Source organism: Chroicocephalus ridibundus, chromosome 2 (assembly GCF_963924245.1).
Source record: "Chroicocephalus ridibundus chromosome 2, bChrRid1.1, whole genome shotgun sequence".
NCBI classification, from domain to species: domain Eukaryota; kingdom Metazoa; phylum Chordata; class Aves; order Charadriiformes; family Laridae; genus Chroicocephalus; species Chroicocephalus ridibundus.
In genome coordinates this window covers 143,402,355-143,414,820 of record NC_086285.1, presented here as the reverse complement: position 1 = coordinate 143,414,820, position 12,466 = coordinate 143,402,355, and the positions used below count along the sequence as shown (strand labels likewise).

At 39.6% G+C, this 12,466-nt stretch overlaps 1 protein-coding gene across 2 annotated transcripts in view; it reads left to right on the top strand.

Moving 5' to 3' along the window:
- The first annotated feature begins 121 nt into the window (after positions 1-121).
- Positions 122-12,466, top strand: part of RAD54B (RAD54 homolog B) — a 67,823-nt gene continuing 55,478 nt past the window's right edge. Inside the window, exons 1-3 of one of the 2 annotated variants that reach the window (XM_063327201.1) lie at positions 122-256; positions 3,151-3,299; positions 3,948-4,122. In XM_063327201.1, coding sequence (XP_063183271.1) covers positions 3,162-3,299; positions 3,948-4,122 — 313 coding nt within the window. In that variant the 5' untranslated portion in view covers positions 122-256; positions 3,151-3,161. Of the gene's footprint in view, positions 257-3,147; positions 3,300-3,947; positions 4,123-12,466 lie in introns of both variants that reach the window. The other variant, XM_063327200.1, reaches the window with a different exon arrangement.

The window sequence follows — 12,466 nt, the reverse complement described above, 5'->3', positions numbered from 1 at the left end:
TCGCGCATGCTCCTCGCGCCGACCCGCAGCCCGGCACTCCGCAGGCGCCCCGCGGGGCTCCCCCGCGCGGAGGGGCTCGGGCATGCGCAGTGGGGGAAACACCCCCCGCCCCGCCCGGCCCCGGAGCATGCGCCATGGGCGGGGGGCGCGGCGCAGGGCGCATGCGCGGGGCCGCCAGCGGGCTGACGGGAGCCGGCGGCGGGACAATTGAGTGCCCGGGAGGCGGCGGGGCTGAGGTGACGGCCGGGGGCCTGAGGTAACGGCTGGGTGCTGCGGGTTACCGGGTGGGAACGCCGCTGGCCTCACCTCGCGGGGAGCCGGCTGGGCGCCCCCAGCCCCTGTGGCATCCCCTCCCTCCCCGCGGCTGTTACCGGGCGGCTGAGGCGGGGTGGGCCGGGGTAACAGCAGAGGGTATAGCATTGCTTTTCGGGCCTGCTCCAAATCCGTGCTCGTCTGAGGTGGTTTTTCCACCAATGCTGATATCCGAGGCGATGCACTCGCTGCCTGCGGTTTAACTGAGTGAAAGTTAATCCTGTGTCGCGTCTTTATAGTTGCCTACAAATAATTTAGCCTGGTCATCTGTTCCCGGAATGTCTCTTCAATAGTTTGGGACAGCAGCCTGTTAAATTTGTGCTAAAATGGCTAATGTAGCTGCCTTTAACAGAAGTCCATGCATGCTGCATTGAGTTGCATGTGTAAAATTCTGAAATACTCTTTGTATATGTGTTTCATTTTAATACAGCTGTTAAGATATCTTTAAGGAGAAAAATTCAATGCGTGCAAAACCAGATGTGTTCATGAGACGTTTTAGGATGTGGTTTCATGGTATGCTTAATTTGGTCAAGCTAATAAACGGCAGGAGCAGTGCTTTTCTTGTTACCTGCACCTGTTTCACTGCAACCATATCTAATGGTATTGCAAGTAGAGGGTGATTGAACATATTGGTGTCTGTCTCAGAGGAAAGGGCATATTTGCTTGTGAAATGTTTTAGCTGTAATGTGGAGCTATACCTTGCCCTTGCCACACCTGCTCTGATCCCATCTAAAAGATCTAGCAGTTGTTGCACTTCCATAATGTCCCTTTTTCTATATAGTACTGTAAAAACACAAAATATAACCCTTTTATTAATTTTTTTTTTGATTTTGTATTTTTATTATATTTTATAAAAGTTTATATTTTGAAGACAGAGAGATATATGTATTGCTGGAAGTAATATTGCATTTTAAAAAACACAACCTCCTAACAATTTTTGTAGCTGCAAGTAGGTAATACTGGTAATACTCTTACATGTTCTTAAATTTAACATCAGTGAAGTTACTGAGTTATCAAGGGCCTTATCTTCAAATTTCTTACTAATTTGCAAATCTCTTATTAAGTCTGGTTTTGTGGTTTAAGACCAAATGACAATGTGAAGTCCAAATGGATTTGGAAACCAAAACACTATAATCACAGATACAAGCAATCTACGAATCGCACAACTCCCCTGTTCCACGGGAGATGCGACAAGCTCTAGAAATGAAGTGGGCAGGGTTAGTGTAGCGGTTCAGCCATGCTACACGTAGTCCTCGTGTAGAGTCGTGGTGCGTCCTGGGTTGTCTTTCCAAGTGTCACCATGCATTCATTAGATTTGGTAGAGAACTTGGTCAAATTCACAGGGGCACCTGAAGCTGGCTGGGGTCAGTGCAGGCACTCACAGTCTGCTCCTCTGGAAGGTTCCTGACGCCTTTGCAACTTTCACAGGGACTATCAGTTGTTTACACTGCAGGTACTCCTGTTACAATAACCACGCTACTCCCTTATTGCATAGGGTTAACTAAAGTTCATATGCTAACACTGTTGTCGAGTAGGCCTAAGGTGTGAACTGCTGTTGACATAGCTAGAGACCTCTTTCCTTGTATTTTTAATAATAGCCATCATGGAAGTGACAACAGTTCAGGCCATTTTGCTATTAGGGTTTACATCTAGTAACAGCATCATATATATGCTAATTGTACAGATATGAAGGAGATAGCAGTACTCACATTAGTGTCTGCATGTTTGCAAAGTGTTTTGACAATACTCCATTACTACTTCTGTAGAAATCTTGGAGAGAAAGGTTGTTGTGCCTTAGTAAGCCACTGGAGTGCAGAGTAGGGTCAAAAAAGTGCAGAAACACACTGGCTGTTGCAATAGGATGCAAACGTGCTTTCAAGATGGTAGAGGCGTAGAGAAGTTTGTGTCTGCAATCTGTATTATGGTTTCTTTTTACCTAATAGTTGGGGGGGAATAAATAGTCCACGTATGAATGGAGAATTAAACCAAAGTATGTTCCATAAATTGCTGTACTGTGCTTGTCTTCATCATTCCAGCTGCTGGGTTATTCTATTGGAATTTTCTTTTCTTGTTTTGTTTCTACTACTTTGAAGTATTAAGATTGTAACTTGTTATCCTAGTCGTTGCAACTATGCTTTCTCATACTAACACTGATGTACGCTCAGTCTTGTCCTGAGGTTGTTTAGGGGAATAATGGTCTTATATTTTGAGGGAAAAACCTATAGTACATTCCTTCCGCTGTTCAAGTGGACATAACATGGAGTGATAATTTCCACTGTAATTTTGAGATAATTTTCTGATGAATTCTAATCTTACTATAGTGAATCTGAATGACCAATATAATTGACTGTTTAATGCAAAATACTACTCACAGATATGAAAAATACCTTCAACATTCATTGTTTATGGTGCAGTAATAATGGGCTTCTCAAAGTTACATTTTAAGTGTTTAGAATAGTTAGTTCTGTTTCAAATTGTCTTTCTTTTTATACTGGTGTAAGTTTATTAAGCAGCCCTACATTGCACCTCTCCAGAGCATTTCTTGATATCAAGAACTGCATTATTGGCTTTTCAAATGGAAAAGGAAGAGTTCAACTGCAGGATTTGCTGTAGTCAACCTTTCTTAGTACTTACAATGCATTGCAATGATACTTTGTCTTAAATTGTATTATGCTTGTGAATTAAGATTATTCTTTGAAAATTTTTTATGCTATCTTTTATTTTGATTTCAAATAGTGCTTATATTGATATCTATGGATATATTTTTATACTTAAAGCCTATTCTGACTACAGTTGTCTTTATCTGCTTCCTTCCTTCCTCTCCACCCTCCACAGCAGTACAACTAAACATGAGACGATCAGCAGCTCCAAGTCAAGTGCTAGGAAATGTAGCCAAAAAGCCAAGGTTTATACCACCAGGAAAAAGTATCACAGTTTGTCTCAAGAATGAAACCAAGGAGGTGGACCAAGAAATGAAATTAAAGGAGGTAAACTGAACAGTGCACTAAAAAGTATATTTGTTTGTACACCATTGTTACTAAAAGATAGCATCTGAGCTCACCACAAACAACCTCTACTTAAATAATCAGTCTGTCAGAATAGATTTTGATACCTTTGCTCTTACTACATTTGATTGTGCTTCTTAGGTAGGTTTCTCTTACTCTGTGAAGTGGATAAAGAAAAATGTTTTTCAAGTAAATAAAAGTAGAGTCAGTATTGAGCCCAAATACAATTCTCAGTGTAGCTGAGGTATGGATTGCATCCTGGGCTGGATTCGAATGTTTGAAATGCCTGGGCAAAAGCAGTTAAAAACCAAAGATACTTAGTAATGAAATGTCAGTACATTGAATTGCAGTTTTGCTGCAAGGAACTTTCTCTGAAACCTTGAATATCAACCAAAAAAAGCATCAAAATTTTTATTGATTTTTATCTGCTTGCACAAGTGGTGTTTGGTGTTGTGTGCAACTGCTTTTTGTTGTGAACACTGGGATGCATATATTTGTGTAAGGATGCATGTATTTATGTACATAGTTTGATAATGAGTATGTGTTAAGAGCCCTTCTCATCATTCTTTTCTCCATTTCTCTTTGTATGCATGACTGAAACACTATTGTGAACTTGTTTCTCTTTTGCAGATAGATGAGAAAGATGGAAGTGCTTCATTGCTTTCTAAAAGATATGGACAAAATCAAAATGGAAATTTTACACAGTCTGTGGAGTCAACTGGGAAAGTAAAGCCTACAAAAGCATGTTTCAGCATTAGTAAGTGTAGCAAGATGGAAATGAAAACACTAAACGTGCCCAAAGCTGGTAAGATGCTCTTTCTTATTTACTGCCATGTATCATACAAGTATTTTAAAGCTTATGAATGATATGCTACTTACTAAACTTTTATGAATTATTAATATATGGGTCATGCAATGGTGGCATTATTTGGTCTTCTCCTGGGTAGAGAGTGAAAGAAACAAACATTAAATTATTTTTTTAAAATAGAAAAGGAAAAAAAGTTGATGTTTTAGAAGCCAGTTGGTAGTGATGCTATTCAGGTGTGTGTCTTCCAGAGGAGTACTTTAGTCAACTCAGAGCAATATCAAGACTTTAGTCTAGTCCAGAGTGATATCACGACGAGAGTCAAGATACCCTAAATAGTGGAAAAGTGTTGTAATTTGGAGATATTGTTGACCTCATGCAGAGAATGCTAACTGTCTGAGCGGATTCACTTTTTTCAGAATTGCTGAGGGTTTCTTTTCTTCAGTGCAAGATCTGAGCTGTTTTCTTCAGTGTCTTCAGTGGGCACTCAAGGTTCAAGCATGGGCTGCTAATTCTAGTGTAGCATCAGAGCAGGACTGGCTCTGTTCGTTCATGTGTGCCCAGGTGGCCAAGACGGCCAACAGCATTCTGGCTTGTATCAGGAATAGCGTGGCCAGCAGGAGTAGGGAAGTGATCATGCCTCTGTACTCGGCACTAGTGAGGCCTCACCTCGAGTACTGTGTTCAGTTCTGGGCCCCTCTGTACAAGAGGGACATTGAAGTGCTGGAGCGTGTCCAGAGGAGAGCTACCAGGCTGGTGAGGGGTCTGGAGACCAGGTCATATGAGGAGAGGCTGAGGGAGCTGGGCATGTTTAGCTTGGAGAAGAGGAGGCTGAGGGGAGACCTCATTGCCCTCTACAACTACCTGAAAGGAGGCTGTAGAGAGGTGGGTGTTGGCCTCTTCTCCCAGGTGAATAATGACAGGATCAGAGGAAATGGTCCGAAGTTGCGGCAGGGGAGGTTTAGATTAGATATTAGAAAGAATTTCTTTACTGAAAGAGTGGTCAGGCACTGGAACAGCCTGCCCAGGGAGGTGGTTGAGTCACCATCCCTAGAGGTATTTAAGAAACGTGTAGATTTGGCACTTCAGGGCTTGCTCTAGTGACAGAGATTGTAGGTTTTTTGGTTGTTTTTTTTTGTTTTTTTTTGTGCGTGTGTATGGTTGGACTTGATGATCTCAAAGGTCCTTTCCAACCATGAAGATTCTGTGTGTGTGCACTTATTCATTTGTTACCCCGGTAATGAATGTTACTTAGAAAAGCTAAGTGGTAAGCACTGCAAAGATACTGAAGTGTCTGAACTGTAGCAAATGCACTTTGATGGACCTGAGCGACTCTGTAGGGTTGGTTGAGTGTCTTCATTTCCCGCTCTGTGTGCCCTGACCACAGCTATAGTGCAGGGATGCTCTGCGTTGTGCGAATGCAGGTGTACAACCTCAGAAGCCGAGTGCATTTTGAAGTCATTGCACTTGAACTGGGTTACTAACATTGCTGGATGAAATTACTCCTCTTGGAGCTAGCTCAGACATTTCAACATCTGTCTTACTGTTAATTCACTGTTGTTTCCTCCTAATTAATTACATTGATAATGATCTTTCTCTTTGTTTTAGGGTTCATTTAATTGATAATATTTTGTGTAACAAGTGGAGTTTTAAAAGAGCATTTTGTGACCGTGTATTACCTTGATTCCATAATGGTTGGAATTATAATTCAGAAGGCTTTAACAAAGTTATATTTAATTTTGTTTGTGATAAGAGCTGCTAAATCTGGAAGCCCGACAGAAGCAAAGCTTCATGTCCCGATGTCCAGCCAATAGTGAGGCTGAGCAGGTATTCCTAATAGGCACGCATATGTACGATACATATAAACATATACACATAGCTGCTAACATAGGCCAATGCAGACAGAGAACACAGCATTCATAAGTTGTGGATGTCACTTCCCTGGAAGTGTTCAAGACCAGGCTGGATGGGACTTTGAGCAACCTGGTCTAGCGGGAGGTGTCCCTGCCCATGGCAGAGGGGTTGGAACTAGATGGTCTTTAAGGTCCCTTCCAACTCTAACCATTCTATGACTCAGGCAAATGCAAGCAGCGCCAATGGACACATCCTCTTCCCCTCTCTGTCTGATCAGGGTGAAAGCCTGTTTGTAGAAAATAAATGACTATATGTATATCTATATATAGATACACACACAGAGAATGTAGATCCCTCCAGTAACTGATCTTACGCATTCAGTCTATTCAGTAGCTGGCTCTTTGATTTGTTGGACACCCCAACTGTGGGCACATGGACATATGAACCACAAAGTCCAGTTGCTGGTCCTCAGATCTGCACTCCCGTAGGTAAAAACACAGTACAGGTCCCTCCAGTAATTGGCCTTAGACACTTGGTCTACTTAGTGGTGGGCTCCTGGATCCACTGGTCTCCCAGTTGCCTTGTGCACAAGAGATGCTTGCATACAAACATCTTTCTGGTAGCTAGACTTACCAGTAATCAGCCTCCAGATATCCTGGTCTCTTCAGTAACTCACTTGAACTTCCTGGTCCCTTCAGTAGCCAACTCCTAGACCCTCTGGTCTCTCCAATATCTGTCCCAGACTCATGGTTGCTCCAATACTTGGTTCCCAGTCCTCTTATCCTACTTGCCAGCTAGTCCAGGTTAGCGTTTGCTAGCGATCACACACTGACACGTACCCAGGCAGTGTGTGTGGGCTCTGGCCTCTCTGCTTGCCGCCACATTAGGTACCTGGGCCCTATAACCTGTGTGTGGTGCAGCTCCAGCTGCTGGCAAGTACACTTCTATACACGCTTATGCATGCAGCATAGAGTCCCTTCATCCAGGAAAATGTTTAGAAATGTAGTTTAATAAGGAGATGGGACAGGCTGTAGCAATAGGGTGCTGGTCAAGCATACTCACCAGTCACCTGTTTAAAGGTGGCTGCTTTTATCCTTTTATTTTCCTGTGCTTGTTCCTCCCTGAACCACCTTCATCTGTCCCTTTTGCTTGTCCTTGTTTTTTTTTTTTTTTTTTTTCCTTCAAAAACTTCGTTATAAGCCTTGTGCAATCTCCAGGTGCCCTTTTTTTTTAGCAATTTCTGAGTTCCAGGCCCCAGGAGGCAGCAACCCCTTTCATTCTATAAGGTGCTCTGAAGAGCCCTTCCCATTGACCCTTCTTGTTGGGTTTCACCCTCAGAAAATGGGGGTTGATCAGTTACCTGTGATATCCCTGACGGGATGCTGCCATTATCGTGTTATGTGACCCAGAGTGCATGCATTCTGTTTGGCAGACCTAATGCGTGAAAATTCAGCCTCCCTGTATGTCTTAAGTCCTTCTGGTCTTATTGCTTTTGCGTTTATCTGCTGCGTGGTGTAACTTCCAGTTCTTCTGATGAAGCTCGTCCTTGCCGAAAATTTTCAGTGTGTACGGGACAAGCTGTTTGAGTGGTCCCACTTCCCTATAGGTACATCTGCAAAAATTTGTGTCTGCTGGTTCTGTCTAGCAGTGCACTTGAAAGATAACTAGTGGATTTATTTCCAAAATAATCTGGGAAATTGGCATTCTTTCCAACAACAAATGTTGTGAAGTGGAAAAGATACTAAATGCTTTTTCAGTATGATGAATTCCGGGTGCAGCTGATATGGGTTCTCTGTGATGACTTCAGAAAAGATAACCAAAAAGTTGTGGAGTGAGACTGGGTGAGCTGTTTCTGTTGATGTTGTGCTGCTACCTTTCTGAGTGACTGAACCAGCCATTTTGCGCCAAAGTTTTTATATGTCTGTAGAATGGAGCTAACCCTGCAAGTCTTTGTAAAGCTACAATGAAATGGGGGGGGGGGGGGGGGGGGGGGGGGGAGGGAAGGATATCTAACCATCAGGCCATCAGGTTCACTGGTGATGTGTGAGGTTCACTGTACTGTGAAAACAATCCTGCATTGAGGTTCTGTTAAATCATAAGTAATTTCTTAATAACTTAGATTTTTCCAAGACAGCTTCTGTCCTTTACATCACTTTTTTCTGCTATTCATTACAGCTAATATAGCAATTACGTAGATTGTATAAACCATAACCTCCTTTGTAGTGTGAAATGAAGTTGTTTTGTCAAAGCTGTTTTTGGTATGAAATTCAGAAGTAATGGAAACCAGGTGTGAAAGCCACAGACAGTTTGGGGTTTTATTGTTATTAATATTGTAATGGAATTATATCTGACTGCCAGTCTCTGCAGACAAAGATGACTTCTCTGTTAAAGGGACATTAAAATAATTTAAAGATTGAAAATGTTTGTGTGTATGCGTTATTTTGGTTTATTGTCTCCGTATCATTTAATGCAGATGGTAAACTGTTTGTTGGCTTTATATCACGCTTAAAGCTCCTGTGTTTGGGTTTCCAGTGCAGCAGTGGAATGTGTAAATAAATACCCCATTTTCCATTGAAATTCTTGTGAAACACCTGTGGACCATTGGACAACTGTGCTGTTCATAAAGCTAATCTTTCTGAAACCCAGCCCTGAAAATGCTGCACATTCTTTCAAAAAAACTTGCTATCTGACACATGGTGTCCATTTCCTGGAGTAGACAAGTAAGGATATGATTAGATAGCATCAATCTAAAAATCATAGCATATCTGCCTTAAAAAAAACCCTTGCTTTTCTAGGCTTCTATTCAAAATAATCTTTTTCCTAAAATTTCACTAATAAAAGTAAAGTGTAAGGGACTCTGAAATTCTATGAGATAAGGTATTTCTAAAGACATTTTAATAAGACTGTAGCAACTGTTGTTGAGCGAAACATACCTATACGTTGTAATTTTAAGACAGTTTGAACCGTAAGATATTGAACATGCCGTTCAACAGGCCTTTTACTGATCATGATTGTGAGTTGTGAATAGTGGAAAATTATGTTTTTCCATAAATACATATCTTTGTAGAAAAATGAACTTTACTGCTGTTTTATGAATCAGTGTTTGCCTGTTTTTTAAGAGGCAAAGAGCACAGCAATATCTCTGGTACTTTTGTTGTGTATTAAGAATATAGTACTTGTTGACAGTAATAATGGATGTGTAGGTAATGTATTTGACATTGTCATTAGTGCTTTTTCTCACATGCTTCCAGAGAATACTATCAGATAAGTCTCCACGCTCTTTAAAAATTAAAGTTACTTTAATATTCCTAAACTATTTAATAGTAATTGAAAACAAAATCATAAATGTGTTTGGAAGGATATTATTGCAGCTCTTAAAAGTGCTTGGTTTGTACTTGTCCACCCTATATTCTGAGGACCTATAAATAGTAACAAAAAAATACAAATAATTTGAAGGAACAATGGACAGGCAGATCTCTGAACTATACTTAGTATTGCCTTAGCGTTGCTAGTAAGCAGGATTGGCCAGAACAGAGGGTTTTACCTACGTTGCCTTCTTCAACTTAACTTTTTTAATTTATATTTTTTATGTATATAAAAAATACATAAAAAAAATAATTTATGCTTATTATCTGAGTTTACAGCTTACTTTCTGTTGGTATTTTTAATCTAGGAGAATGTTGCTGTGTTTTGTCCTTTGAGCTTACTATATTGTGTGTAGAAATGAACAGCTATTTCACCTGCATATATAGACACAACATTCTAGTTGGACTGAAATTTCATTATTTGAACCTGATTTAGATTAATAGAAAAGCTGGATATAGAGTTTTATTCTGTTACAGCTCACCTCCTGTTTGGTTTTTGGTTCAGGAGTACTTTTTTTCATCCATCACTAACATCTGTTAATGTGTCTTCCAAGAGGAACTCTGTCAGAAGTCAGAGTCAAATACTATCTTTGAGCTAACAATGAAGACAGATTGTAACTGTACTTCATAACAGGGTTAATGTGTTCACCCTAGGTCTCTTGACAGATGTTTTTGAATGTTTTTCATGCCTATGATATTAACTGTATTAATTATTTGCAGTTTTGAATATATTTTCTCGATCTTCTTTGGAATGTTAATGTTTACTAGTACATTGGTCTAAAAGGTTTAGATTTTTTGCTCATTTAAGTGAGTTTTCTTTTTATAATAGGAATGTTTGTCTCCTTCAGCTTTCTAGAACATTGTTACAGGTTAGTCTGATACCTTCTGTCACTTGATATGAATAAAAGCCCAATTAATTTGAATATTATAAGCAAAATCTACTTTTCATTCAGTTATGACAGTACCAATCTATTGCCTATCACTTTCAATCAGAGGATTAAAAAATGTTATTTTCAGGATTTGTCATATTGTTTGATTTCAGTCTAACTGCCTACTTTTGGTTTATAGATAACACAGCTAAAAACATTCAGGCCTGACATCTAATAATGGAGGTTATTATTGGTAGAATTAATTGGATATCTGCAAGAGTAGAAGTATTAATTGTAACTTCTGCTAATGCATTCATTTCTATTATCGCACTTCACAGATTGAACTGGAAAACATATTCCAGTCAGGAGTATTTTTACCGCCTGTCTATTTTAGTGGTGGAGCTGCATGTAGAGCTGCAGTACAGTAGGCCCTTCAAATGTTTTTATAAACAGTTGGTAAAGCAGTTAACTCTTTGGGTAAAAGATATTGCATAAACATCTGTAGCTCTTAATAATTACCAAGGACACCTTAGTACAACTAAGGTGTTACTGGATGCCTGAGTGCAAATAATTTATTACTGCATTGTTTGCAAGTTAGACTGTAGAAGTTTGTAAATTTTGTTATAATTTCTTCTTTGAAGTAGTATCAAATTACTTTGCTAGCTCTTTATTATTTAAAATTACCTCCTCCTCTCTGCAATGTTATAGACAGAACAGTTTATAATAGTTAATAGACAAATTTATAGACAAGCTGTTTCTCAGTTCAGGATAGTTTAACTGTTTAAGTGTCATCTGTATTTGTTTGATCAGTTCATTGATTGGTTAAGAAAACTAGATGATGTAAATGTATCAGAAGAGAAATTGTCCATATCTCTGATCTGGCACTGGTTCCAGAAGTGTTCATTTATACATCAATCATATGTACACATACACGCAAATTTCCACCTATTGGCCCAGTACCCCACTGCCCAGCGGTCAACGTTTTGCAGGTAGACTTCTTACTGAGACTTCTGTGATTTAGTCCTAGATGGCTTGCATTTTCTGGTCTGCACCTTAGGGACTCTCTGGCATCTCCTGAGGACAACACCTTTTGCTTAGTGCTCTTCCTTGGGATGTGAGATGATGTCTTCTACTCTGCTGGTATAACACCTTCCCTGTACGCTCCGAGTTCCCCTTGGCTGTGGTCATGCATGGTTTATAGTTATGCATGGAGATGGTATGATAGCAAAGCAGGGAACAGCGTTTTAGCAAAGTAACTTTACTACCGTAGTCTTAAAGTGTTCAAAGCTCTCAGGACTTAAAAAAAAAAAATAAAAAATGAGAGGTTCTTTAGTCTGACATTGCTCGTTCTCATGACTCTTCAGGGGGTTTTGGGGTTGGTTTTTTTTTTCCTTTTTTTTTTCCCCTTCCTCTTCCTATAGATTCATCACCTTCTGTGTGGTAGTGACTAGAACTCTGCACCAAGCATAACACTGTCCTCAAGGGCTTCTGTTTCTGTGCTCAGAAGCACAAAATGTAGAAGCCATGAATTCCCTACCTCTTCAGTTTTAAAGTTTATCAGAGGAGAAACCATTACTGGCTGCTGTAAAACAAATCCAGACTTGCATAATTCTAGTGTGATATTTCCACAGTTAGTACAACATAATTTATAATTTGATATGATCATATCTCGCTGTCATGTGAATAACTAGACTTTATGTAATGATAGATGATATAACCAGGATATTCACACATTTGAGAAAAGAGCAGTGAATTGACAGCGAATTATACCTTTTGTTTGTCCTACTTAAGTGTGCTCTGATACGTGTATTTGAACTAATGGAGATAATACAGAGAAGGAAACCATAAATCAGAAGGGTATTACATGGTCAGAGACTAAAGAAAATAAAAAATAAAGAAAACCAGAGTCATATTAGATTTAAGATATTCAACATTTTCCAAAAAGTTAGAGGAATTAAAGTGAATGTTTTGCAGCAGTAACTTGCCTACTGAATGGAACTGTCGTTACTTCTTTACAATGAAAAAAATATAAATTGCTAGGTTCTTTACTTTTGAGAGTAATATATCTGCTATTGAAGAGAGCTGTGCTGCATGTAAAGATAATAATCTTTTATGCATTTTTCTTTAACTTGTTAAGTTACTGAAAATTAAAACTTCTAAACAAGAAAAAAAGACTTTAATACTTTTTCCTGTACAGAGACCTATTTTTGAAACTGTAGATATAAAGCAAACTCTCCTTTCCAAGGGGTGGTGGGG